This window comes from Rhea pennata, chromosome 1, assembly GCF_028389875.1.
Source record: "Rhea pennata isolate bPtePen1 chromosome 1, bPtePen1.pri, whole genome shotgun sequence".
In the NCBI taxonomy this organism is placed as follows: domain Eukaryota; kingdom Metazoa; phylum Chordata; class Aves; order Rheiformes; family Rheidae; genus Rhea; species Rhea pennata.
This window is the reverse complement of record NC_084663.1, coordinates 192,553,858-192,581,356: the sequence shown is the minus strand read 5'-3', so window position 1 is coordinate 192,581,356 and position 27,499 is coordinate 192,553,858. Positions and strand designations below refer to the sequence as shown.

General features: G+C 38.3%; 1 protein-coding gene across 1 annotated transcript in view; it reads left to right on the top strand.

Moving 5' to 3' along the window:
- RXFP2 (relaxin family peptide receptor 2) overlaps positions 1-24,807 on the top strand; it is an 87,632-nt gene extending 62,825 nt beyond the window's left edge. The window contains 17 exon segments of the mRNA XM_062583008.1: positions 9,369-9,440; positions 10,449-10,520; positions 11,785-11,804; positions 11,807-11,855; positions 11,950-12,015; positions 14,772-14,779; positions 16,356-16,425; positions 18,381-18,525; positions 18,527-18,611; positions 20,175-20,231; positions 20,234-20,276; positions 20,278-20,304; positions 20,858-21,029; positions 21,031-21,112; positions 22,616-22,790; positions 22,792-22,832; positions 24,629-24,807. Of these exon segments, the coding sequence (XP_062438992.1) occupies positions 9,369-9,440; positions 10,449-10,520; positions 11,785-11,804; positions 11,807-11,855; positions 11,950-12,015; positions 14,772-14,779; positions 16,356-16,425; positions 18,381-18,525; positions 18,527-18,611; positions 20,175-20,231; positions 20,234-20,276; positions 20,278-20,304; positions 20,858-21,029; positions 21,031-21,112; positions 22,616-22,790; positions 22,792-22,832; positions 24,629-24,807 (1,363 nt within the window).
- Positions 24,808-27,499: the final 2,692 nt, after the last annotated feature.

Below are 27,499 nucleotides of genomic sequence, written 5' to 3'. Positions count from 1 at the left end.
AAATACACCATATATTTTGCTTGCACTTATACTAAATTTTCACTGAATTTACAGACTTGTTCCATTAAAGAATACTGAATAACAATGACATTTTCGAGAACTGTGCACGTGTTGTTTGAACCTCACTGAGCCTCAATGGTGTGTAACATGGTTTCTCAGAAATTTGAGATGAGATTAGAGAGTAGGGACAACTCAATCATGGGCAGAAATCTGAAGACTGAATTTTATCACATAGTGAATGAAAACTGCTTTTATGGTATTATTGCTCTGAAAGAGAAGCTGCTGCTTTTATCTGTGTATATTCATCAACCAAAGTGCTGTCTGTGGGGCAGTAAATCAAGAGTCTTACAGAATGGCTCCAGACACTACTTCAGACACTGATGAGAATGCATGTGGGTATCCAACAGATGACACAACCGTTTGTGTGTGATCTTTAATGGAAAGTGTGTTAGGAACAACTGCATCTATCAGAGTTCTGTAACTACACTATGCTTAACAAAAGAGCAGATTAAGACAAGTTAAAATGAGTTTGGGGATTCAAAGAGAAAACTAACAGAGCAAGCCCTTTCTGTTTGAGTACTAGCTGGTATCTTGTTTACAAGGGCAATTAAATGAATACTGAGAATGAAGAGAGGCTCAGGATTAATTTTCAGCTCCACTACTACACATTCATTCTGTTGTAGCTTTACTTTTCTTGAGAATTAATGGATACATTCGGTTCTTTTGAAACTGGCTGTCAAGCCGCACTGAACATATATGTGAACTTTGAAAGAATGTTTCATAACAGTGCTTTTTCTATTTCTGAATTAATACAGAAAGAAAGGTTTTTCCAGTGCCAAAATACCTTGTGACTTAATTACAGAGCATGGGGCCTTCCCTTAGTTACCGATCTCTATAAACTCTGGCTTTAAACTGCCCTTCAGTTTGGTAGAAGACTGTCTTTCTAGTATACATTTCACCTGGGAACCAGTCATAGTGAACTGAGTTTTATGGTATGCTTCTCTAGAAATGCATCAGTAGAGTCATTCATAAACAATTGCTGCTGTTTTATTTTGTTTCCCCCTCTGTTTTATGTAATTAATCTATTTCAATGTCGTGATTTGTCAATGTCATTTGTCATGACAATTTCATGATTTGCCTCCCCTGCCTTCACCCGGCCTCTGGCTGAGCCTATTCTGCCTATTGGGAAGATTGTTGCACTCTGCTGGGTAAGAAAGAAAACAGACAGTGTTTAAAGGCATGTCCCACACAGACTCCAGTGGTGAAATTTCTGTGGAATCCTGGCCACATTAACCTCTGCTGGTGGACAGTGGATAATCATAGAATCATAGAATCATAGAATCAGTAAGGTTGGAAGGGACCTCTGGAGATCATCTAGTCCAACCTCCCCACTCAGCAGGGTCACCTACAGCATGGTAGACAGGGTTGCATCCAGGCAGGCCTTGAAGATCTCCAGAGAAGCAGACTCCACAACCTCTCTGGGCAACCTGTGCCAGTGCTCCGTCACTCTCACAGGGAAGAAATTCCCCCCCACGTTCAGGCAGAACTTCCTGTGCTTCAATTTCTGCCCATTGCCTCTTGTCCTGTCACATGGGACAGCTGAAAAGAGTTTGTCCCTGTCCCCTTGACACCCTTCCTTCAGGTACTTGTACACATTGATAAGATCCCCCCTCAGCCTTCTCTTTCCCAGGCTGAAGAGGCCCAGCTCTCGCAGCCGTTCCTCATAGGGCAGGTGCTCCAGCCCTCTGATCATCCTTGTAGCCCTACGCTGGACTCTCTCCAGTAGCTCCATGTCTCTCTTGTGGTGGGGAGCCCAGAACTGGACACAGTACTCGAGATGAGGCCTCACCAGGGTTGAGTAGAAGAGCAGGATCATCTCCCTCCACCTGCTGACAACAATCTTCCCAATGCACCCCAGGAGATCATTGACCTTCCTGGCCACAAGGGCACACTGCTGGCTAATGGTCAATTTGTCATCCACCAGCATTCCCAGGTCCTTCTCTGCAGAGCTGCTCTCCAGAAGGTCAGCCCCCAGCTTGTACTGGTGCCTAAGGTTATTTTTCCCTAGGTGCAGGACCCTGCACTTGCCCTTGTTGAACCTCAGGAGGTTCCTCTCCACCCAACTCTCCAGCCTGTCCAGGTCTCTCTGAATGGCAGCACAGTCCTCTGGTGTGTCAGCCACTCCTCCCAGCTTGGAATCGTCAGCAAACTTGCTGAGGAGGCACTCCATCCCCTCATCCAGGTCACTGATGGAGAAGTTGAACAGGATGGGACCCAGTACTGAGCCCTGGGGAACTCCACTAGCCACAGGCCTCCAGCTAGACTCCACGCCACTGACGACGACCCTCTGAGCTCTGCCTTTCAGTCAGTTCTCAAGCCACCTCACTGTCCACTCATCTAACCCACACTTCCTGAGCTTCCCTAGGAGGATGTTATGGGAGACAATGTCAAAAGCCTTGCTGAAGTCAAGGTACACAATGTCCACTGCTCTCCCCTCATCTACCCAGCCAGTCATTCCATCAGAGAAGGCTATCAGATTGGTGAAGCAGGATTTCCCCTTGGTGAATCCATGCTGGTGACTCCTGATCACCCATATCTGTGTGGGGAAACTTTCAAAGTGAGTGCACTGAGTCCTGTAGATAAGTAAGGGTATGTCATAAAGCTCTCTACTAGTGAAAGGACGAATTTTTATTATACTGTGATTTCAAGTGTTGTAAGACACTTTGTGTAGACAAATGCACCCTCAAACCAAAAGGGCAAGGAGTAAGTCAGAGCAACAAGACCACTCTCCTTTTTGGCTAATAAATGATCCCTATTTTGGTGCATGGTCCCCCTCCATTACATTTGACTTCTCTTGTGACTCTACAACATGTTGGATCAGAAGCTAATGTGTCAACTCTACTGTCTCCTGCTCTCAGTCTTCCGTTGCCACCCACTTCCTAGTGAAATTACAGTTCTTTCACTCCTTGTACTAGATATCTCAAATCCACTCCATATGCTTCTTTCCTTCTTCATTACTATTATCTCTAAACTACTAACTTGGTATGTGTTCATTTGTTTTGATGACTTTTCTCTGTTTACCATTTGCCTATGTTTAGCTCCAAACCACACCCCGGTGTACCAACAAAGGTTGGTATTCTGCCAGTCTATTCAAAATAAATTTCCATGCTTTATAAATTTTAACTGATTCCCTCTCTAATCTCATATAACTTGGAAAATTGCCAGTTAATTCAGCTTTTTCAGTCATGATATGTTCTCATTATTTTCCATTGTTTTGTCTGAAGTTTGAGGTCTCGATGTGTATTCGTTCATTGAGTTCGGTGCAATCAAATGCGCAGGTGTATACACACACACACACACACAAACACACATACACATATACTTTTATATATATATAAATATGTATGTATGTACATTAAGGACATATTGTTTTTCACTTACTTACACTTATCTAGCTAGTACTCTGCTTATGGAGAGCAGGATTTAAAATTTAATTTATCTTTTACTTGCTTTCACTATATGCAAAGCACTGTGGTCCCAGGATGTGCAGCATCAGTGTTTATAGCCTTCCTGATAAGTGAACCTTACTAAGGTAATTCTGGATTTTTTTTTTTTTTTTTTTTTTTTTTTTGCATCTAGATGTTCGATGTCTTTCTATGAAGAAATCTCAAAATGACACTCCATCTGATCAGAAGTGCTTGGCTACTGATACGTAAGAGATAAAATCAAGAAATCTTTCATTCCTTTTCCTAGGTTCCAGAACATTGCAGCTGCATGGAAACAGAACTAGAATGTACTGCTGTTAATTTAAAGTCTGCTCCACTTGTTTCAAGTAATGTAACTCTCCTGTAGGAAGAGTTCCCTCTGCTCTCAGATCTAAAACTGCTTTAGAAACAAAGAGATGGCTGAACGCACTCTGCATACCTCTAAACTACTAAATATGGACCATCTGCTTTCAGAGATTGTGGAATGGGCCAACCCACTGTAAACGTGTACTAGATGATTTAAGGATGCAGTGAATGCTGCGAGTGCTTTGCTACAAGGTTCATTTTAGGGCAGGATTCATCTGACCTAATATATGTGTCAACAATGTAGACCAGTCATCTAATACAGGTCATGTGAATTGCACACAGAACATGTTTACTTCTGTCCTCCAAAGAGAATTTGGAGTGTTAGCTAAGATGTGGCTATTTGTACTGCAGGTGTTTACAAATAGGTGGGTTGAATGCTGTTCTTCAGGTTTGTCATTTCTGTTGCTTAAAGTCTGTCAGCCCCAGGCCACTCACTAAAGATCACTGTTTGCAGCTAGAAGTTGGGTAATGGGCAACCACCAAAATTTACTGAAGTTACCGAAGAGAGAATTTCAGGATTATTCATTCTTAACAATGACTGACAGCTTGCTATTTCATGTTGCCAGCTCCTGTTTTATAAGTTGTCAAAATTTACATAAGGCTGAATACTTCTTAGTTTGAGAAATTCTCAACGATATATCTGGATGACAGAAGCAAGGAGAATATTTAAAACAGTAGTACTTGAAATTTGCTGGCCTTCAGCTAGCTTGTTCAACTGTCAATAGCCAAAAGGGAGGACTGTCTTCTCTCAGCTAACCCTGTGGGGGCACTCAAGCCTGCATTCAGGATTTGAACAAGAAGAACCGATGATGGGGAAGCTGAGCTTACCCAGGCTTCACAGGCAATGTAATGCACCCAAAGTCCTTTGCAGGCTCTGACCTTCTGTCAGATGCATCTGGATCTGAAGTCAAATTTTTGAAAGTTGCAACACTAACCAGTTAAGACCTAGAGTTAATTTATCAGTTTCCATTTTTTTTAGATTACTTATACATAACCAGATCCATTTTCTTCCAGATTAATTTTTCATCAAGTATACAGAAGTGAATAAAATACAAGTATCTTGACAGTTTATTAAAATATTGCATGGGTACCAGCACATGTGGAATGCATACAATCAACACACAGTCACTTGGGTGATCACCTTTATAACTGTATAGCACAGCAATTGCTTTTGAAATTGATGTTTGATCATGTTGGTCTCCCCTCTACCCAAATGTGCACAGATGCAGGCAGTTTTGTAAGCAATACATAGAGATCTGGTCTCCCCCCTGTCACAGAAAAATAAGTAAGGAGAAGATAAGCTTGTCTAATAAGTAATACTGCCATTTTGTGGTGATACTACAACTTACTGTTTTAGAAGGTTAAATAATGCAACCTTTTCAATTCTTTCCTTTTTTTTTTTTTAAGTGCTAGGCTACCATGGAAACTGATTGCAAAATTATGCAATAAGCTGTAAACATTGCAAGTTCTCCTTTATAGTCAATCCTCTCATAGACCACGGGTACATTTTTTCAAGATGGGTGGTGTCTTCTGTGTTCTTTATATAGTAAGATGGCCTTTTTATTGGAATTTGACTTGGAGAGCTTTCAAGTTAGCTTTCTCTAAGTTCCTGTAGGAACTAGTCTGTCCTTCATGAAGTTACAAAGAAGGGAAACATTTGTATATATCACATTGTGAGGTAAAATGAACTGTGTTCTGTTTAAACACAGTTGATAATAAAAAATCAATGTGCTCTGTACTTGGCATCTCTCGGATAAATTCTTATAGTATTAAGGCACACATACAAAACTATCAGGTACGTAATCTATATGAAAAAACAATGACAGCTCCAAGAATAAGAATTCATATACCAGGCGTAAAATAAATCCTCACATATCCTATAAGTACACAATATCTGAATTTAGCTCTTGATTCCTATTCGATGATATATGCCTTTATAAGACAGTTGCTAATGACAGCTCAAGCTGCTTTCCCCAGAACAGATTAGTAACCTTCAAGATATAATGTATTATTTGAAGAATGGGCAAGAACCAAATGGGAAAATCAAATGTGCTAGAACCAATTTTATTTAATCAAAGTATATATGCCACTAATTTTCAGCTGAGGTGCATCACCAGGTGCAAGCTATCTTAATATAAATGTGCTAAGAAGGATAACTGTTCTCAATTCAAAATAATATGCCTGTAGCCTGGAATAGTATTGGCTTTTCTCGTCAGCCTTCAGCGCTTTCTATTTTATATCTTCTTTTTATACTCTATGATCTTCTATTCCAAAACTGTAATCAAGAAATGGGAAATGACACACCCTGGAGACAGACACATAGAGAACAGCTTCAGAAGAAGTCATTAGAATGTTCTGTTCTGGTGGAAAATACTGAATCTGACTTCCATGGTGTTACACCAGGCATTAATTTAGTAGTGCTCTTAAAATGGCAGAAGGGGATAAATGTGGGATTATGAAACATCTGCAATTATAAAAAGTTAATGAAACATGATTACCTTGTCCTTCTTGCCTTATCTATACCATATTTCTACAGCATAATTGCATTTAAAAAATATCAAGGAAAGCATTCTTTGGACTATACAGGCTTCAGAAGTTGTGATTACAATATTTCTTTATTTTGCCTTTTCATACCAATTTGTAGGGTACTTTGCCTGTACGGTATCACAGAGGAAACATCCTTCCACAAAAAGAGTGAATTGCATCTACACTTCTCCTTTCAAACGCTCATTCAATCACTATTCAGCATAATCCTCTAGCTTGAGATGTATGTTAGAAGTGAGCACTTCCCAGATTTTTACACCTACTGTCACTCTATTGTACTTTGGGACAAAGACAAATCACTGAATTTCTTTTCATATCATTATTCTCCCATCATAAACTTTCTTTAGTATGTTTACCTGACGGACCCTGAGCAGTCGATACTCACAAAGCATATTGACCATTTTTTTTATATCATTATTAAGCACTGTTTCTCAAAATCCAGGTACCTCTACTACTTCCAGCAGCTCATACAAACTCAGTGTCTTTGAAAATCAGGCTAATTTTTCAGGTTCCTTACCAAGTTTTGAACAAAAAATAGTTATTGGCATTTTGAGAGATTAGTGTATGTAAACATAAAGTATTGCTATTATGTCTTACTCTAAAAAGGATATGTTTAAGACCTAGGAAAAGGTTGTTCATTGAATCATAGCAAAAACCCTGTGCAGCCCAAAACTATTCATAAAAGGACATTTTTCTAATGCTTTACCCACTATCATTGGTTCAGGGAAGAGGAGATGAAAACTTTTTTGTCTTTAATGATCCAATGAGTCTGCTGTCTCAGCCAAGCTTCTGCCAGGCAGTGGCTGTCATTGCAGCTGGCTCCAGCAGCCAACAGACCAGACTCCGCAGAGCCAGCACTGAAACAAATGCAGGAGGAGCTTCCCACCCTTGCCTGCTCCCACAAGAAATAGTGAAGAAGGAGATAGGGTGTGGAGGAAACCCACAGTGTTAGTACTGAGAATGTAAATCATTCAATGAACAACTTTTTTCAAGTTAGTCAATTTAGTATCTTTCTCAGTCATTCAACATAATCATTGCTTATAAATAAAAGACATTAATAAGCCAGCATGAAAAGATAATTTCCTGTGCTTTGATTTGTTACTGTCAACTTAAGAAATCTTTTTTCTTGTGTAGCTTCTATAAAATCTCAATTTACCTCAAATTTTAAAGTAATATAACTAAATCTAATCCCAGCTGCTTTTCTCAAAAGCTTATATTTTTATCTTTGTTATACTTGCATATTTTGTTATAAAGTATGATAAAAAGTCTTGTTTTATAATCATATTTTACTTTATGAAGGTCAATGATAAGGAATTTGCTTGAGTCTCTTCCCAAGAAAATCTATTCTCAAATGCCTCTAACTAATTGGATGTAAGTAAAATATGCAAAAGTTTGATAAATAAATATCTTTTCTGTGAAGATAAAAATTCCACATTTGCTTATTCTGTTAGACCAAACCACTTTTAAAGGTGTGACAATCTGAAAAGTATAACCTTGAAAATAGGACTCCACTACGTTTCAAATGATGCTCTGAAAAATACCAATTATCTGTCAACCTAAATCTTTAGAGCTGCTTCTTGTTCTCATGACTCTCATGTTTAGCAAAATTCTGTCTTTCACTTTAGTTTTCCAATGGAAAGAACATCAGTTACTGCAATGGACATACGTTACAATGGACTAGTATATAAATATATGTTGAAATCCCACCTGGAACAATTGTATCAGAACTTTCTTCAGATGGAATAGGGAGTACCAAGAATTCAAAATGTCAATGTTGACATTTCTAAATAACGGCAGGTACCAGGATATGCACATGAAGGTACATATCATATGTAAGAGCATACTAGTGTAATACCTGGGGAAATCACAAAAAGCTTGTGGACAATTGCCTTTTTATCAGTCATAATATATACCCAAGTTCTTGAGAATCTATTCTGCCCTAAGAGCTTCCTCCAAACAGACACGAACAAACTGTGCTACTTGAATTAGCTTTCCCCCCCCCAAAAAAAGTCTTTGCATCAGAAGTAGCAACAATGTAACGTTCTTTTATATATCATAGAATCATAGAAGGGACCTCTGGAGATCATCTAGTTCAACCTCCCTGCTCAAGCAGTGTCACCTAGAGCACGTTAGACAGGGTTGCATCCAGGCAGGCCTTGAAGATCTCCAGAGAAGCAGACTCCACAACCTCTCTGGGCAACCTGTGCCAGTGCTCCGTCACTCTCACAGGGAAGAAATTCCCCCTCACGGTCAGGTGGAACTTCCTGTGTTTCAGTCTCTGCCCATTGCCTCTTGTCCTGTCACACGGGACAACTGAAAAGAGTTTGTCCCCGTCCCCTTGACACCCTCCCTTCAGGTACTTGTACACGTTGATAAGATCCCCCCTCAGTCTTCTCTTCCCCATGCTGAAGAGGCCCAGCTCTCGCAGCCGTTCCTCATAGGGCAGGTGCTCCAGCCCTCTGATCATCCTTGTAGCCCTACACTGGACTCTCTCCAGTAGCTCCATGTCTCTGTTGCAGTGGGGAGCCCAGAACTGGACACAGTACTTGAGATGAGGCCTCACCAGGGCTGAGTAGAGGCACAGGATCACATTCTAAGAAAAAGAACAAAAAATTAAATGTAAAATCTCCACTTAATGATCTCTATTTTTCCCAATATGCAGACTACACTTAAGAAATGCCACAGGTATTGGCCTGTTATTGCTGAAATAGGGGGACAATGGGACAGGAGGAAGGAATGGGTTGGTGAGCTGGGCCATAAACAGAAACAAAATTACAACAAAGGAAAAGGCATAATTTGCTTTGTTTGATATTTACCTTCATGTTCAGAATCTAGGTAATAAATTAGGGATAATTTGGGAAGAAATAAATAAAGGAAAATCCAAAAAACCAAGATGAACCCAGAGCTTAAATTCCCTCTTTTGAAATTATTATACAACCTGTGAATAAAACCACTTTGCCTATTGTTATTTAGGGATTTTGAAAGCAATCATACTAAGATCTTAACTAATACCACTTTCCTGGAATGTGATGTGCTCGCTGTATTGTAAGTAAAAAAATTATATAAAAATAAACAATAAAAATCTTTTCAATATGTGTGACTCACAAGGCTCAACACAGCATTTGTCTCAGTTGCAGTCTAATCAAAATAGCTCAGCTTTTGTCAATGAGGTATTCTTTATAATTATTTAAATTTTTGTATGGAACTTCTTGGCAACTATCATGATATCACTTGTTCCCACAAACAAAATAGTCACTATGTATTATTTCTGCCTTGTGATCAGATTGCAAGATGTTTTTAAACACCGCTAAGTCCTTTTACTTGCATTCTGGTCACAAAGCAGAAACAATAAGAGAGTGCCTATATCTCAACTTGCAGATTTGTTGTTGTTGTTGTTGAATTAGTACACACTCCTTCAGAGTGTGTTTTCCCCGTGTAGGAAACTTGAGCAAAAAATCTTGTTCCCGATAAAATTAAATATATATGGTAATATAATTCAATCTTTTTAAAATTTAGCTATATCCTTGTATAATTACACATGACAGGATAAATAGAGGTTGAAAGAGGATCATGAAGAAAGAATTCTGCAGATTAAGAAATACAAAATATTCCCTTGTGTTATACACATGATGTTTTATTGGTGAGGAAACAGAGTTCCCTGGAGTAGGACTTTATGAAACTCAGCCAGAACAAAAGCAGAAAAATCTAAATTTGAACATGTAAAATTTCTGTCTAGACAGCAAATCAAATGATGGCCTTTAATCAAATAAAATTCCCTACTACTCTTTTACTTGTTCCTTATTACTTATTGCTTACTTTTAATTAAAGTTCAGGAAAGTTCTACTTAACTACTTAGCCCTGTGTAGGTTTCTTTTACATTGACTGCAATAATAGACCCTGTTACAGCTTGTAAAAATTAACTAGGGTCCTACGTAACTTCTAATACAACTAGGAAAAGTAAAAAGCTAAGCAGTCATACCAAAACATGAAATTAGTACTCTATATTAAAGTGAATCAATAAATACTTATTCTAATATATATTTTATTTTACAGGTTTCTTTGTGGAACTCAAATTCACTTTGTGCCTGCCAATACCTTTTCCTCATTAAAAGATTTGGGTGAATTGTGAGTTTTCTAAAATCTATTTTTATATTATAGAGGTTGAGCTATTACATATCTGTGAGTGTATTTTACCTTTCCTGTTAAATCTGGGCCAAGAAACCATGCAGAATCACAGGCACAAGGCCAGAAATATACTGGCCAAGGGGGAGCTATAGGTAGTAGTAGGAGGACAGCAATGAGGAGAGAAGAACCTTATAGTTCTAAGACCTCCTGGTTTTTACAACAGACACAATCCAAAATGCATGGGCTGAAAAACAAGGTCTCTCTGCATCCAAGTGAGTATCAGACTGCCTCCCTTCTGGGAACATGGTTTTTCCACACCAGCTTCATTTGGGTCCTCTGGAGCCAATACTACATTTTTAACTTCATTTAGATCACTCGCTGTGGATACCTAGATTCCCTGTACAGCTTACAGAGGGTATAGGGCACCCATGCATCCCTGCTGTGCTTTGCAGGTGAACCAATCTCTTCCCAGCAGCTCTCTGGGGAACTTAGGCACCTCTTTTAAGATTTGAGACTACCACTTCCCCCCAAGGGATAAGCATGTGTGCATTAGCTTCATCTGCATATAGAGTAGTCACACAGCATCTGGGGTTTGGTTACCTCGTTTTCTGGCATGACATGTTTAGGCAGAAACATGAAACGGCTGCAGAAGGTGTAGAAACCTGAAAAAGAAGAGAAAGTTTAGAGGAAAAGGGGAGCTGTCAGTGACTACAATGATATAAAGGACTGAAACAGGGTATTACTAGCTGTTGAAGGAGGGTGATGACTAATATGCGTTGTTAAAGGCACTGATTTGCTGAGTGAAAACTCCCAGGAAATGAACAGATCGTTCACTAATGCCAATCTTCAGTGCTGAATTTACCGAGGGATTTTTGATGAGATTTTTGTTTTGTTTTTCCATATTCTACCTATATTAAATGTGAAAACTTCACATCTATGTAATTAGGACTTGCTTCATCTCACCTCTCAACAATGATTAAGTTCATAAATTATAGAGGAACCCTCAGGCAACCAGGTTCCCAAATTAGATACCTCAGCTGAATTAGTTATGATGAATCAGAGCTAAAAGATCCATGTCTAGCAATCACCAAACCACCGAAGATCATTTTTATGCTATTAAAATGTTAAATAAGGTAGCTTGCCTCCTTGACTATAAAAATAGATACAATTTGTATCTTAGAGTTCTTCAAGTTTGTGTTTTGAAATGGATGAGTGGAACACTGATAGTGAAACTGATTGCTTTTGTTCTCTGTATTTCTCCAAGGGATCTGTTCAGCAACTTGATACAGATTTACCACATTACGTTTTTAAAGACTTGAAGTATTTACAAAAGCTGTAAGTTATAAATGACAGTCCTTCATTGAGTTTTAGGCTATAACATACTCTACCTTTTTTTCTTGAAGTAAGAAGCAGTTCTGGTTTCTTTTAGCAACTTACCTTTCAATCCACTTTCTCACCTCTATGAGGATCAGTTTGGAAATCTTCAGCAACTTCAGTTATTGTAAGTAAAAACTGAAATGTTTTACTAACATAGTACACTAAATAATATCAGGCATATGAAGACATGTAAAGTATTGATCATCATTCTATGAGAGGCTGGACATACCTTTAATTTCTATTCTTACAGGAGTGCTCAACACACTGAGGCAGCAGGCCCAAATGCACAAATTACAGCCATATAGTTCACTAAGTTTTACTGTTGTTCGCAACTGGTGAGCCCAGGAGCAATCAAAATGCATTAAAAGAGCACAAATTGTATAACAAACACAGATAGGGTACTTGGGCAGATGAAGAGGACATAAATAAATAGTAACAAGTAGTTTAGAACCTCAGTGAACTTTTATTTGAGGTGGTTCATAAAATAATGACTTTACAGGACTGATAATTCAGCCCCTTTATTTTTTTAAACTTAAGTATTTTTACATAAAGCTTGAATTCAAAAGTTTTCTTGTTTCTTCTTTAATTTGGATCTTTCTGGTGACTCTCTAGTACATGTGTGTGGCTCCCTGTGAAGATTCACACTCATCTAAAAGAGCATCTTCTAAATTCACTGGATTCAGTGTTGAAAAGCAAGAGTATATCATCTTTTTTAAGATTGTCATCCCGTGCTATATTGCTTTTTCTTGAAAATCTGTCCGAAGGAAGAACCAAATGTTGTTTTTAAATACCTGAGCTTCAATTCACTCTACTTTTTATTAAGTAAAAGACAAACAACTTAATTTAATATGAATGTTCAACATGTTCTTTGAGCAAAAGTCAAGTTTTCATTGGAAATTATCAGATAATTAAAAATGGGGCTAATATTATGCATAAATTGTTCTTAACAGCTTTCCTGCAATACATTGTTTGCTATTTTTCTCCTGTGCCACACAGTGAAAAACACTGATGGTGTTTAAGTACATGAGGAACTCAATACATAGGGCATTCTGCTCCTCTTTGTAGACTCCTATATGTAAGTGCCCAAGGGTAGCAAGGTGAACAAGGTGTCTTAGGTTCCCGTTATAGTAAGAGAAATTTAGGAGACCAGCTCAGTGCCACAGGCCAGATGTCTGCTGTGTGAGATCCTGAAGGTATTTTATCTGACCTCCAGCTGCCAGTCCAGAAAGGCTTTGGTCTCTCATAGGTCCTGTGTCATATCTGCCTGCCCACATAGGCATCTCAGATACCATAGAACATTTCAAATAATACTAGACATCTATGATCAGGTAAGTGAATCAAACTCTAGTCAAAACAGTCTGGAGAGTGATTCAGCTAACTAAAAGCCAATCTACACTGGGATGAATTGTTCTCCAGATCTCACTGACCGTGTTGACCATTGGCTTGTTCAGATGCCCACATGTAGGTGCCTGGTGTCATTTGAGGTTCCCTTGAATATTGATCCTGCTTGGCCAACTGCTGTTCCTCCAGGAGGCCACAGGTTTCTCCTAAGTCCTATGTTGCACCAGCCAGCTCCTCATGGATGTCTCAAATACTCCAAAAACTCAAATTATTGATACATAACAGAATCAACCATGTGGAACCTGCACCAGCTTAAATTTTCCTTTCAGATTCTTTTTGAAGTGCATTACAGCCTTTTGTCTCATTATTATTCACAGAATTAATGCAGCAAATGTAACTGTAATCAAAGAGAGTAATCATAAGACAGGACATTGTTTTGAAATATGGACGGGATGTGCTCTGCTTCTATATAAACCTTGACCAGCTAGGAAAACTGCAGTTATTTTTAAGCTGAGAGCATATTAACTGTGATAGGTATGTTACTGCCAATGTAATAGTACCACCTGCCTGCCTGTCAAAATGATTGTCTGACTGGCATATTCAGTTCACAACACACAATACAGGAGCAAAGAATATAAGACAGACATAGTGTCAGCATCCAAAAAAATCTAACTGGGCTAGAATTAACTAGGACAAAGGGAACTCAATAATCATTCATTTTTGCAGAAGCCATGTTAACAAGATGACAGGCATTTTTATTTCATGAGATAGATATTATATAATCCCAAACCAGAATTTTTACAGACAAAATCCCATGAAAAAAAGTAAAACAATGTCACTTGGCTTAGGGCAGAACAGGAGCCAAACCAAATCTCAATCTAATCCTCAAAGAAAATCTGAAATTCTTGTGTGATAGAATCTCCCCTGTAGGTTCCTAGAACTGAAACAAACAACTTATCAGTTTCTCTAACTACGGTGACAAGAGCCTTAAGTAAGTAACCTTAATTTCATAAGGTGTCTTCAGTGGGTGCGAGGAATAGCTGAGGCAGGAATATTTACCAGGACTTTTTGACCTATAGACAAGTCAAAGAATAGAAAAATAGGAAATAGAGGAATTCCTGGTCTTGGACTCATTTCAAATGTATGTCTGCCCTATGGCCAAAGTTTTTCCGAGGTTATAGCTTGGAGTTTAATCTTTTCTTATGTCTGACATGAGCAGTCCTATGATCTTCTTGACACAGTGATAACAATAACACTGTTTTGGTTGTAAGGCCTTGCTAGATGCTACATGCATTGTCACAATTGTCACAGACTCCTTGCAGTGTTGTTTCTAGTATTCACAAACGCAGAAGTTGTTACTCATTTCCTCTATTAGTGCCTTTAAGTTCAGCCTTTCCTTTATCATCCTACCAGACTAAGGTGTTTTTCCCATATTTGGAATTGTGGATATATTTTCTTTAGAATGGGTTACTTTTCTTCTTTCACCACATTCATTCCAAATAAATCAACAATCTGTGTCTCGCTTCTAAACAGATCACTTGGCTCTGTAGTTTTGCTTTTTTTTATTTGTGATAACTCCCTTTTCTAAAATTTGATCAAAGTATATCATTTATACACTCTCTTGCCATTGCTGTGAATCAGTTACAGGTTATGCCAGCAGCATCTTATGAATAGAACAGCTAGGTTTTTCTTACTCCTTTTACTAGAACCTCTTTGACAGGATTTCAATTCCTGTCCACACTTCTAGTATTTCATGCACTTTTTTTTTCTGAAATATCATCAGTGCAGATAAAACAACCTCTTGAAAAGTTATTGTCCAGCTGGAGGCATGTACACTATAATGGACATACTCAATATAGTAGGTTTCTATATGCATTTTCATCTGTCAGGTGGCTATAGGTCACTTTGCTTATTCTTTGCCTGTTTGCACTACAGCTAATCAAATAATCTATTCAAATGGCTTCTTTGTTTTTTCCATTAAATTAAAAAACATTAAAAAATGTTTTGTTGCTGTTTCTGGCCTTACTGAGTTTGTGAAGCCTCACAACACATGCACATTCCTGACACTGAATTTGTTGACTGAACCTCTTTTGGGATGTTGCAGAATGAAGATTGCTTTCAAACACTTCAGGAAGCCCTTACTGAATATATTCAAGTACACAAAGTGTCTTTTCATGGCTCTGTCACCATTAGGATTTTTATCAAGTTGAATGCTTTTAAGGCCAAAGGTATTGGTTTTGCTTGCATGCATTTAATAGAAAATATTACAAAGACCTTTTATTTTTACTGATATTTAATAGCGTATTTCCCTGTATGGAGTGTGTGTCCTTCCTAGTCAGCAAGTCCCGTTGAAGTCCTTGTCACAGGCAGGAGGAGGGCTATATTTCTCCAGTATTTTTTCATTGTTGTCTTTAACTGCCATTAGCATTTCCTCAGGATCTACTCAGATAGTGATAAACACCCATTTCTGTCCTGTTCTTGTTTGCATTACAGCAAAACAGAAACCAAAACCCTGTGTAACTTTCCACTTACAGGTGCCCTCTGGTTGCCTGCCTTGCACCTTTACAACCTGTTCTTTTTGTCTGGCATGCTACATTGGCAAAGTGGATTGCCTCATGGCGCTCCATACTAACATTACTGAGTGCTCCTCATTTCTCAGCATTTCTCTCGCTTTGTTTAAGGCAGTTTATAACCGCCATGAACATGCCACATCTGCCCTTTATTAAGTTCTTCTGTTCTTTTTGTGCTTCTCTGGCACTCTTGGGAGTTGTGAGCAGCTGAGCTCAGCACCTGAGGAAAGAGACCAAAAGACTGCCTCTGCAACTCACTTCTTGTGTTTCTGTTAATAGGTATTGCATTGGTTGTTGAATATCATAACTAAAAAGGGAGTTCAGGATGAATGCATATCCCTATGACACAATCTTTCATTAAAAAGCTCTATATGATGGAAAGTAGTAGGATCATTCTTACTGAATATACATGGATTTTGCCATAAAGGAGTTTCTTTGAAACCTGATTTAAGAAAAATACTTGTTTGTGTAATTTCGGAAGTGATAACCACAGAAAGCCCTGTTTCATATAATTTGTTTATAAATCATGACATTACATATTTTCCAGACCTGGAAATGATCAAGATTCCAAATATAAATACAGGAACGTTTCAACATATGAAGAACCTCTTCCACATGTTCATATACAGAATAAAAGAAGACATCATAATATTCTTACCATTTAAAAATGTGTGAAACAGTTCTAATGTGTTGCTTTTCCATACTACATCAGCTGGGAGCCCAATTTCTTCAACAATAGATCAAGTGTTTCACTATTTTAAAGAAACAGGAGAAAGGAAACATGCCCCTCATTTAGTTTTCTCATTTCTACATTGCATCACATTACTTCTTTTTCTGCCCATTGCACACTTTTGTTCTGAATGAAAGAATAAATGCAGCTCTGCTCACTTGTTTGGAGATACTGTAGCCTTAAGGCTAGCATGCAGAAGTGGAAAATCTCATTCAAGAGCACCAAAAATGGGAAATGACTTTAGAAATAGAAAAGTGCTTATATTTTGGACACGAGTAAAAGCCACATGGGTTTATAGAGAAGATAAAATGTGTGCCACATAGCCATTTTACTTTGCTGTCATAAAACATACCTTGTTCCTTCATAATATACCACAGCAACCTGTCAGTAATACAGGGTGCCTCTGAACTTTAGTCCCTGATTTAAGTGTCGGCAACACTGTATACTCAAATGTCTTTCATCTGTATAAAAGAGTAGTTAAAAGGTCATTCTTGATGATAAATCTTAAGGCTTTTTTTTTTTTTTTTTTTTTTTTTTTTTTGGATTTTGGTCTTCAGTATAGAATCACTTCCAAATATAAATATTTACTTCTTCTACACAATGAATAAGCATCCTGATCAACTGTGCAGTGCTCTTTCTGACTTTATTTCTAAAGAGTTCATATTATACTCTGTTTTCCATTCTTTACTACTTCTTGAAAAATAAAAAATAAATCAGCTCCTGTCCATACCTTTATGTACCAGCAGAGGGTGGATAAAATCAATAGGTCCACACCAATATGCAAAATTTGATATATAATTGTTTACATATTTCAATTGTAATTATATCACATTTGAATTTTATTTGCAGATCAACCCTTCATATTTTTATTTTCTGATATTCTTTTTTATTATTCATCAGCACCATTTCACAAATAAAATGAGAAGGTTTTGAACTATAAATAAATACAAGAATGTGGTTAACTATTTGATTTTTGATTCTTTTTTTGTATTGAGTCATTATGTACATTATGAGTGAGTCATTATGCAACAGTTTCCCAATATAAAAATGCATCATTTATAGACAGGTTTAATGTTAGACATCGTTAAATCCAAGTACTCAGGCAACACTAAACTATGTGTTTAAACCTTGCAGAAATCAATGGGATGTAAAGATACATTTTAAAAGAACCATGTTCTTGCAGGCTTTACTGTATCAGAGCCTTTCTATCCTGTCCCACAAGTCTTTATGAATGCACTTCCACTGAAACAGAGGACTATACTCAAATAATGTTCAGGGAATTAAGATACTTAAAATCTGATACACTGAGATCCTTAAATGTTCATTACCACAATCCACAGACATTCCACAATCTGTTAATGTAAGCAAAATCCTTCTGCCAAGGGGTGATAAAAGATCTGCTTCTTAAGCACCTTAGCATGAAGCACAGCAGCCTGAACACGTCAACAACAAATTGAGGGTAGCAAAGTCATTAAAAGGCTGGTGAAAACAAAACTGACCATTCCTCTCATGTCAGGGATCAACCAACAGGAATACCTTACTTATGTATTACACTGATGTAAAGGAAATTAGAGGCAGTTGCAACCACAACTATTATAGCTAAGTCTCATTATTAGGGACCAAAAGGATATGAGCTGCTATAAACCTCCTAAGCTCTTCCTTAATAAATCCTCCCTTAATTAAATGCCTCTCACAACATACCTATTATACGAGACACTAGGAATGGTTTTGTTAAAGTTTCTTCTGTTCCAATTCCTTGCATGTGATCACATAATTGATATATAACTGTGAATTGGCTTGTATTTGAGCAGCTGTATAACATGTTCATTTCTTTACTTTCAGCTGCTTCAGAAAGTTTCAGTATTACTCCTATGCTCTCCATGTGCAAATATGCACACCATTAATGGGTGGTATTTCATCATTTGAGGACCTCTTGTCTAACCATGTTCTGAGAGTATCTGTGTGGGTCATAGCTTGTATTATGTGTTTTTGGAAATCTTTTTATTATTGGAATGAGATCATTTATCAAAGCAGAAAACAAGACACATACCTTGTCTATCAGAATTTTGTGTTGTAAGCATATACTAAAGGGATATATAATAAATTGATGAGCATATAATACTTTATATGCTCCAATATTATGTATTATATAATATGTATAGTATAATATATAACATAATATTGTGTATATCCCATTGTCTTCAATCTGCATTATAGATAAAAATGTAAGTGAATATACTGATATCAAAATTTTAATAAGTAAAACATTATTATCTACTTTTGCACCATTGTCTTATATTCTAAATGAAAAGGAGTGTAAAAGAACTAAGGTGGTTCAGTTCCTTGACTTCAGGTATTTAAGATGTATACAAAGAACCTACCAAGCTTAAACATTTTATTTTATTAATTATTACTGTTCATTTTACATTAAAGATTATGCCCAAGCTAGTTATCACTAGACTACTTACTGTTTGTATTTATTGTATGATGTGTCAAATCATCATATTCTTTTTTGACACATTAGCTAATAAATCCTTCTGTGATTTTTGAATTGAATATTTAATAATTATCCAGAAAATGCAGTTACTTCCAAATGGTTGCACAGTATTTTGTCCAGCAGTCCTTTTCAGATTAAGAGCCCTGGAACCAATAACAAAGAAAACCAAATTCAGACTTGCTGTGACCAAGTCATACTTCATTGCAAGTTCCTGATGTGATAGCGTGATGCTGTTCTCTGACGATTAACCCTTTAAAAAGATATGGGACCTATTACTACTTCCAGGTTAATATCTCTCTCTTGGTTCAAGTAGGTCAAGCCTATAAGCTCTACTTTCTGACTGTATGTTAACTTCATTCAGGAAATGTTTTATTTTGCCTGATTTAAGATGCTTACAGTGCTGATGTGTATATATGAATTAGTCACCTTGAGCTCTCTTTATAGTCAGTGGAAGATGCAATTTATCTAAGAAAGATTTTTAAAATAGGTCAAATGAATTATGTCCCAAAGGTATTTAGTGATTTCACTAACTGAAAACAGACAAAGCATGACTGGATCAGATCCTAAGCTGTGTAAATAGCTGAAGTCAGGTAAAATAAATTCACCTTGTTAGTAGATACATATTGCGGACATGTGAAATCAGAAGAGGTGAATCCCTGGCAAGGTGTCTGAAATCTTCTGTGTATTTATTATAGTGCAGTTCTCCTGCACTCTGCCTGAGACTCCTCCAGTTTGCTCTCACCTTTCTGCCACTGCAGTGTCTGAACCATGAGCATTGCCCGCACTCTGCTGCAGGAGTGCTCCAGGGCTGCACGTTTATGTGCCAAACGTAGCCAGTGAAGGGGGTCAGCACTCTGCTGTCTACAAAAGCTGCAGTGCTGGCTACAGCCAGGGACTTTAACCCCAAATTATTGCATGCTCATGGAAGTCCGATTAGGCAACACTTCCTCTCCCCACATCCTCACATCAGCCTCCACTCTCCTATCCCTGACCAGGGGACACCTAGCCCCACAGCACATGACTTACAGGGTTAACTTATTTTTGTATACCTGACAGAGTTTACATAGCACTGAAGTATACTATACCTGAAGCATTTCATTGCTATTTTCAGTAAACTGTGTAATCTGTTTCTTAAATAGGTGCTGACTGTCTAATGGGAGTGTATTTGCTCTTCACTGGAGTTTTTGACATTAAATACATGGAGAGTATAAAAAATACGCTGTGCTGTGGATGGAAAGTTTACCTGTCTACAGAGGTCTGTGTCCTTTTGTTCACAGAATCATAGAATCATAGAATCACAGAATCAGTAAGGTCGGAAGGGACCTCTGGAGATCATCTAGTCCAACCTCCCTGCTCAGTAGGGTCACCTAGAGCATGGTAGACAGGGTTGCATCCAGGCAGGCCTTGAAGATCTCCAGACAAGCAGAGTCCACAACCTCTTTGGGCAACCTGGTCCAGTGCTCCGACACTCTCACAGGGAAGAAATTCCCCCTCACATTTAGGTGGAACTTCCTATGCTTCAATTTCTGCCCATTGCCTCTTGTCCTGTCACACGGGACAACTGAAAAGAGTTTGTCCCTGTCCCCTTGACACCCTCCCTTCACGTATTTGTACACATTGATAAGATTCCCCCCTCAGGCTTCTCTTCCCCAGGCTGAAGAGGCCCAGCTCTCGCAGCCATTCCTCATAGGGCAGATGCTCCAACCCTCTGATCATCCTTGTAGCTCTGGACTCTCTGCAGTAGCTCCATGTCTCTCCTGTACTGGTGAGCCCAGAACTGGACACAGTACTCGAGATGAGGCCTCACCAGGGCTGAGTAGAGGGGCCAGACATATCTGACCTTGGAAAAGTATTTAGTGATTGTCTTTCCCTTCAGTAATATCTGTCCTGGAAAGCAGCAGACAATAGTGATTCTTCTATCTATATGGATTGCTGGATTTTTCATAGCAATAATCCCATTTTGGGATGAGGACATTTTTGGAAATTAGAAATCAGAAAAACAGTGTTTGTTACCTATTGAATTCTGATTGAATAGAAGAAACTGGAGGCAGTGGACATTCTCTTGGTATTTTTCTTGGTAAGTTCAATTTTTATCAGGTTATTTTTTTATCAGGTTATACTCATTACACCATTACTGTTCATATTGTAACACTTCTTTTCAAAGGCACACAACAAGACCGCAGCCTCATCTGCTAAGTGCTTGCTGCACAGACACTGACAAGGTCATATAAAGAGTTTAGCACCTAATTTTAACAAAACACAAGTGAGTGTAACAAAGAAGAGGAGAAGACATTGAAGAGAATTTGGATAACAACAGTGAGTTCATGCAATTATTTAGCTGAATTATGTGCACAACAAAATGACTTAAAAACTTCTCATTTTAAAAAAATCAGTAAAATCAGCAGCCTTCAGCTAACACTCGGAATTGTCTTTATTGTGTAGCAGCAAACTGAGATAATGTAACTAATACAGGATAAAACTGTAAAGCACAGTTTTATGTGCATTATAGTGGCACAGTATAATGACTGATCAAATATATAAAGTAAACTGGCAATAAGCACAGTAAAAAGCAGGAACTCCAGCCTGAAATATGTATGAACTGGTTATATTCAGCTTCACAGCAAAAACTGAGCATTACTCAAACTGCTACAAAATGATCTTCTCTCTGACTTGTTTTTGCTGAGCCCTGTGGGTTATGTAGCCAATACATACACATTTAACCATTATTGCTGGGTTTGTCTCTTGATATCAGAAAGGCAAAAATCCCTACATACCAAAAGATAAAACTGGTTTTTGTTTAGAATTGTACTGAATAGAAAGTAAAAAAGGCAATACCTATGTCAAATGAGATTCAAGTAGCAATTTCTGTTATACTTTTCAGTTTGTTTTGTTTATTTTCATCCATACTTCTAAGTAACGGTCTGTTCTGAGGTGCTAGGATTTTGTCATAAATGGCTTCTCCAATAGCTCCTAGCTATTTATTGAAGACCATTTTATATTTAACAAATGGGAGCTGCCATTTGATGAACGGTTGAAAGTCCTATTCTGAAACACAATGTAGGGAGATTCTTAAAACTCAAGTTGCACAGCTCACTTTGCATATATTCTTTCACTAGTAATTTGGGAGGGCTATTTTTACAAAACTGAAGAAGCCAATCTGATATTACCTTATGCTTCAGATGGGTTTGTCACTTTGATAGGGAATGTGTGATTCTTTTATTACTATGAGAGAGTCTTACAGGAACTTTTTGTTTCAGATTCATTGCAGCATTGCTAGTCAGGAGATCAGCTCTCTGTAGAACCATGAGCCCACCCACACTGTGTATTAACTGTTTCTATAGTAACTTCTTACAACGTATTCACATCTCACTGTGTAACAGATGGGAACACGTGGCGTGTGAGTAGGCTGTGTGACTCTTGACAATATTCAGGATTCACTTCTAACATAAAATTGGTATCTATTAATGTTTATTGGTAAAAATTATAATAAAATTACAGAAGAGAATGAAACAGAAAAGTGGTGGGAGAAAGAGGAGAGAAGAAATATCATTCTAATGCCTTTTGCTTTGTTTCCCCACAGATGTGAACCTGCTAGTCTTCATTATAATAGTGTTTTCATACATCAGCATGTTTTGTTCTGCTCAAAAAACTGCCCTTCAGACATCAGAACGAGGAAGTCACATTTGCAGGGATGTTGTTGTTGCCAATTGTTTCTTTTTTATAGTATTCACTGATGCCATCTGCTGGATTCCTGTCTGTCATTAGAATCTTCTCCTTATTCCAATTGGAAATTCTAGGTAACGCTGTCTAAGAGTGTGGGTTTTTTATTTTATTTTGTTAAAGATTAAGTTTAAACCAAACCGATTCTGCCAGCAGAATTCCAGCTAACCATGGGTGACAGGGGAGAGGAAGTGTTGCCCAAAATATTTAACTCTCCTCCATTCTGAAACTGAGCTTTAAAGTACATGCATATCACCCGAAATCCACGTGTGTATGTGAGAATGGGCACATGTTATCCACTGAAGAGGTTTTCCTCTGCTACAGCTGCAAAATCTCCTTGTATTATATATGAGTAAGTCTGTTAGTTTGACAATTTGGAAAAAAAATATATATATATAAAGAGGGTTTTTAAGCAACCCATATTCCATGATCGTAAGCACAGTCAGTGATTTCCAGGGGGTCCTGAGGAGGCCACAGGCCCTCCCTACTCCCGCAGGCAGGACACACTCTCAGCTCACTCTGACAGTGGAGAAGTTGTGTAAAATCACAGCTCTCCATCACTGCTCGGCCTATGTACAGCCCGGCAGCTGCTAAGTGATAACACTGTAACAAAGGCATCTTGCTTTCCTGTTATAACTCTAGAAAATATATATCTCATGTTTGTAGAAAATTAGGTAAATAATTCCCCATAATATATGGAAAGCATTAATGTAATACATTGTCAATTATTTAAAGTAAAACCAATTTACCCTCATTAGTAGCACAGAATTCTATTTGTGTACCCAGGTGAAAGAGATTAAATAGCAGTTAAAAATAAAACATGACTGTTATGAGAGTGTTCAGATCCTCTCGAGTACTGTGTCCAGTTCTGGGCTCCCCACTACAACAGAGACATGGAGCTACTGCAGAGAGTCCAGCGTAGAGCTACAAGGATGATCAGAGGGCTGGAGCATCTGCCCTATGAGGAACAGCTGCGAGAGCTGGGCCTCTTCAGCATGGGGAAGAGAAGGCTGAGGGGGGATCTTATCAATGTGTACAAGTACCTGAAGGGAGGGTGTCAAGGGGACAGGGACAAACTCTTTTCAGTTGTCCCGTGTGACAGGACAAGAGGCAATGGGCAGAGACTGAACCACAGGAAGTTCCACCTGACCGTGAGGGGGAATTTCTTCCCTGTGAGAGTGACAGAGCACTGGCACAGGTTGCCCAGAGAGGTTGTGGAGTCTCCTTCTCTGGAGTTCTTCAAGGCCCACCTGGATGCAACCCTGTCTGCCATGCTGTAGGTGACCCTGCTTGAGCAGGGAGGTTGGACTAGATGATCTCCAGAGGTCCCTTCCAACCTCACTGATCTATAATTCTATGATTCTATGTACCACTATGGCCGGAGATGCCTAGGCCCTATACACTGCTCAGTCCAAGGCCTTCTGAGCAAGTAACTTTTCTCCTTGGTGCTCCAGTTTCCCCTTGGTGACATAAGAATAATGACTGCTCTTTGTAAGGCATTTTGAAATCTACTGAGGACAATGGCCATGTAAGAAATAGGTTTTACTGAAGTATGGAATTTGAATTTATGTTAAATACAATCATAAAGAGGGATAGACTTTAGCTCACGTTTAGTGCTTTTATTGAATTCCAGTAGACAGAACAAAAGACATACTCTGATCAACAAAAAAGTTCCTTTTTTCCCCTTCTCATGAAAACCTGTTGCGACCTTAATGAAAAACACAATGAGTAATGTTGAATTCAAACCCCTTTCTTGTAAAAATGATATTATGGTAGAATTCTGCAGAAATAACAGAAAGCAAAGGCTTTACATGTTTTTTTCTTTAGCATTCCTACAAAAGAACATACTAAATGTCTTACATTTTTTTCCTAGACACTGTCACTTCCCAGATAGCGATATTTGTTCTGCCAATAAACAGTGCCTTGAACCCCATTCTCTATACTCTCACAACTACTTTCTTTAAGGAGAATTTAAAGCAGTCACTGAACAGACATCAAAGCAGGGAAGTTTTCAAAAATGACAAAAAAAACTTGGCCACTTTAGTCCTTTAGGCAAATGATTCCCTCATCCACAGCTCTTCATTAAAGCCTGTATTTTTTAAAAAATAATTCCTGAGGATGATACTAACTCTTATCAATCTCTGAGTGGTTGTTTCTCAGCAAGATCATGGAAACTGGACCTAATTGCATTACAGCTGTGTTAGTCCCTGAGATTTATACGTAGTGTATTTTCGGCCATTATCTTCTCTGTATTCATCTTCCTGGAAAATAAAATGACAACTGTTACATTTATCATGTGAGATTTATGCTATAGTTTGCAACACAGGCAAACGGTGCACTTCAGCTGAAAACAATGATACTTTTGTACTATTCATGCAGCTTCCCCAGAGGGTCAGTATACCTGTACTTGCCAAGATACAGTCTTCTTAACATATATTAGGTTAAGGCAAATGACATTTCAAGAGCATCTGTCTCATTACGACTCTACTACCAATTTCAGGATATATCCTTGTGGAGAAGTATTTCTCCTAAGGTTGAAAGTTCCTGGGAGAAAAGCCCAGAACATTCTACGCAGCATGAAAATCTGTATTAAACCTGTAGGATTTAACATGTGGGCTCTGCAGAGGTGAATGTCTCTTTGTGCACATAAAGTCACTGCTCAGAACTGCAAGACTTGAGTAGTGTTGTTATAATTTTTTTAAGGTACTAAAAGTCAAGTGAAACTTCCTGTGCAAGCAACAGAACCCAGACTGAAATAAAAATTAAATAATGAAACTCTCAGAATGATCCTTGAAAGCAGTCAATTCAGTTTTCATTGCATCAGTTTTTACCAAGCATAGGCATGCTGGCAGCATGGGTAAGTGTGTGTTTGGGGGACCATTTATGGGACTCGAGCACTTTCAAGGAAGAACAATTCACCTTTATTAGTTATAACCATCTCAGCCATATTTCAGCTTATAACATGAGCTGCTGAACTACTACAAAGAAAAGATTCAAGATTTTAGAAAAAGAGTAAAGCAAAACATTCAGCAAACTTTAACTTTTTCTTTAATATTTACTAAAGTTAGCATTATTAAAGGTTTTAGAAACTCTACTACATGGATCATTCTGAAGTGTTATCAGACAGAGTTCAGTGCAATGAAGCTCAAGAAAGAGAGCATAACCGCAATGTATATGGATATATCACTGAAAATAACAAAGAGACTGAAGAGTTAACATTTCTGAGCTGAGATGAAAAAAATGAATATGTGCTTAAGGCCCACCCAGACTGTGAAATAAAATGGATACGTCTGAAGGCAGCAGATCAAGCCCAATAATAAGGTGACTGTACTGTGGCAATGAGCCCACCTTTGAGGTTTCCACCTAAGCATTCCCACAGAACACATTTCAGCCTGGGATTCCGCCTGATGAAATCTAAATTGGCCTTTATGCATCTGAAGATCCCAGATAATGACAAAGACCATTTACTTTCCAGTACTGCCTAACACATTTGGCTCCCTAATTCACTAGACACCATCCAAATTGGCCTGAATGTTGTCCAGGGCCTTCTGGGTTCAGCCTTTACCCGGCAATGGCAGAGCAGGGCTCCAAGGAGATACAGCAGCTTGCAGATTCATAGTGGTGGTTTTCTCTCATAGTCATGCAGGTGAAATTGGTTCTGGCTGCCCTAAATGCTATAGAAAAGTCCTCAACAGAGGCAGCAGCACTTTGGATATGCTCATGCTATTACAGCATGGATATCCCACGGAAGGAGCAAAGCAGTGCCTCTGCTGGTGCCATAGAAAGGATGGTTGCATGCTGAAGTCAGAGGAGAGCACCCCAACTAGGCTGCTGTGCTGCCTGAGATACATATTGCCTCTGCAAATGGAGGTGCTACCAGCTACGGATCAGCCAGATTTCTTGTGGTTGCCCTGGGGAGCACTGTAGAGGCAAGTCCCACCCCCACATCCACACTCCTGGCATCCCAACTCTTGCCCTTCTGGAGCAAGCCGAGGGCATTTCACTGGAAAAAAATAGTGTGAAAGAAAAGAGAAATTGGTCTTTAACACACTTCTCAGGGCATATTCTGTAGAATAACGTAGACATAATGATGATGTTTTCCTCATCTCAACAAAATCTTCATTTAAAAACAACTGTTCTTTCTCTTGAACTTCGAGTTAAAGTTATCTAGCCCTGGAGCTCCATCCAGGCTTGAACTGTATCACTGTTGGGATCTTGAGATCTGAAGGAACAGAAGGATACTTTTCCACACCCATTGGTAATCTGTTCCAACAGATTTCTAAAGTACGCCAACTATTAAAAATAAGTAAATTAATTCAAGTTTGTGTTTCCTGTGTTTCCACTTGCAGTAATTAAATTTCCTATGAATGTGAAAGACTAAAAATGTGTCAAAAGCATAATTCTCATTATTGAAGCTTTATTTCATTTAGTATATTAAATGTTAAGGGTGTTTAAAAATTGTTTGCTTTTTGCAACACTTTTTTATAGGTTGTGAAACTTGATGGCCATGTTCTCCTCTGATAAAATGTGAAAAATGAAAGACAAACACTTAAAAGAAAACAAAAGGAGAAGTTATACACAGAATCACACAACTGAACAAGTTTTCTGATTGCCCATTTTGCCAGACTGTTGAGGTCCCTCTGAATAGCAGCACAACCATCTGGTGTATCAACCACTTTTCCCTGTCTTGTACCATCTGCAAATTTGCTGAGGATGAACTTTGTCCCATCGTCCATGTCATTAA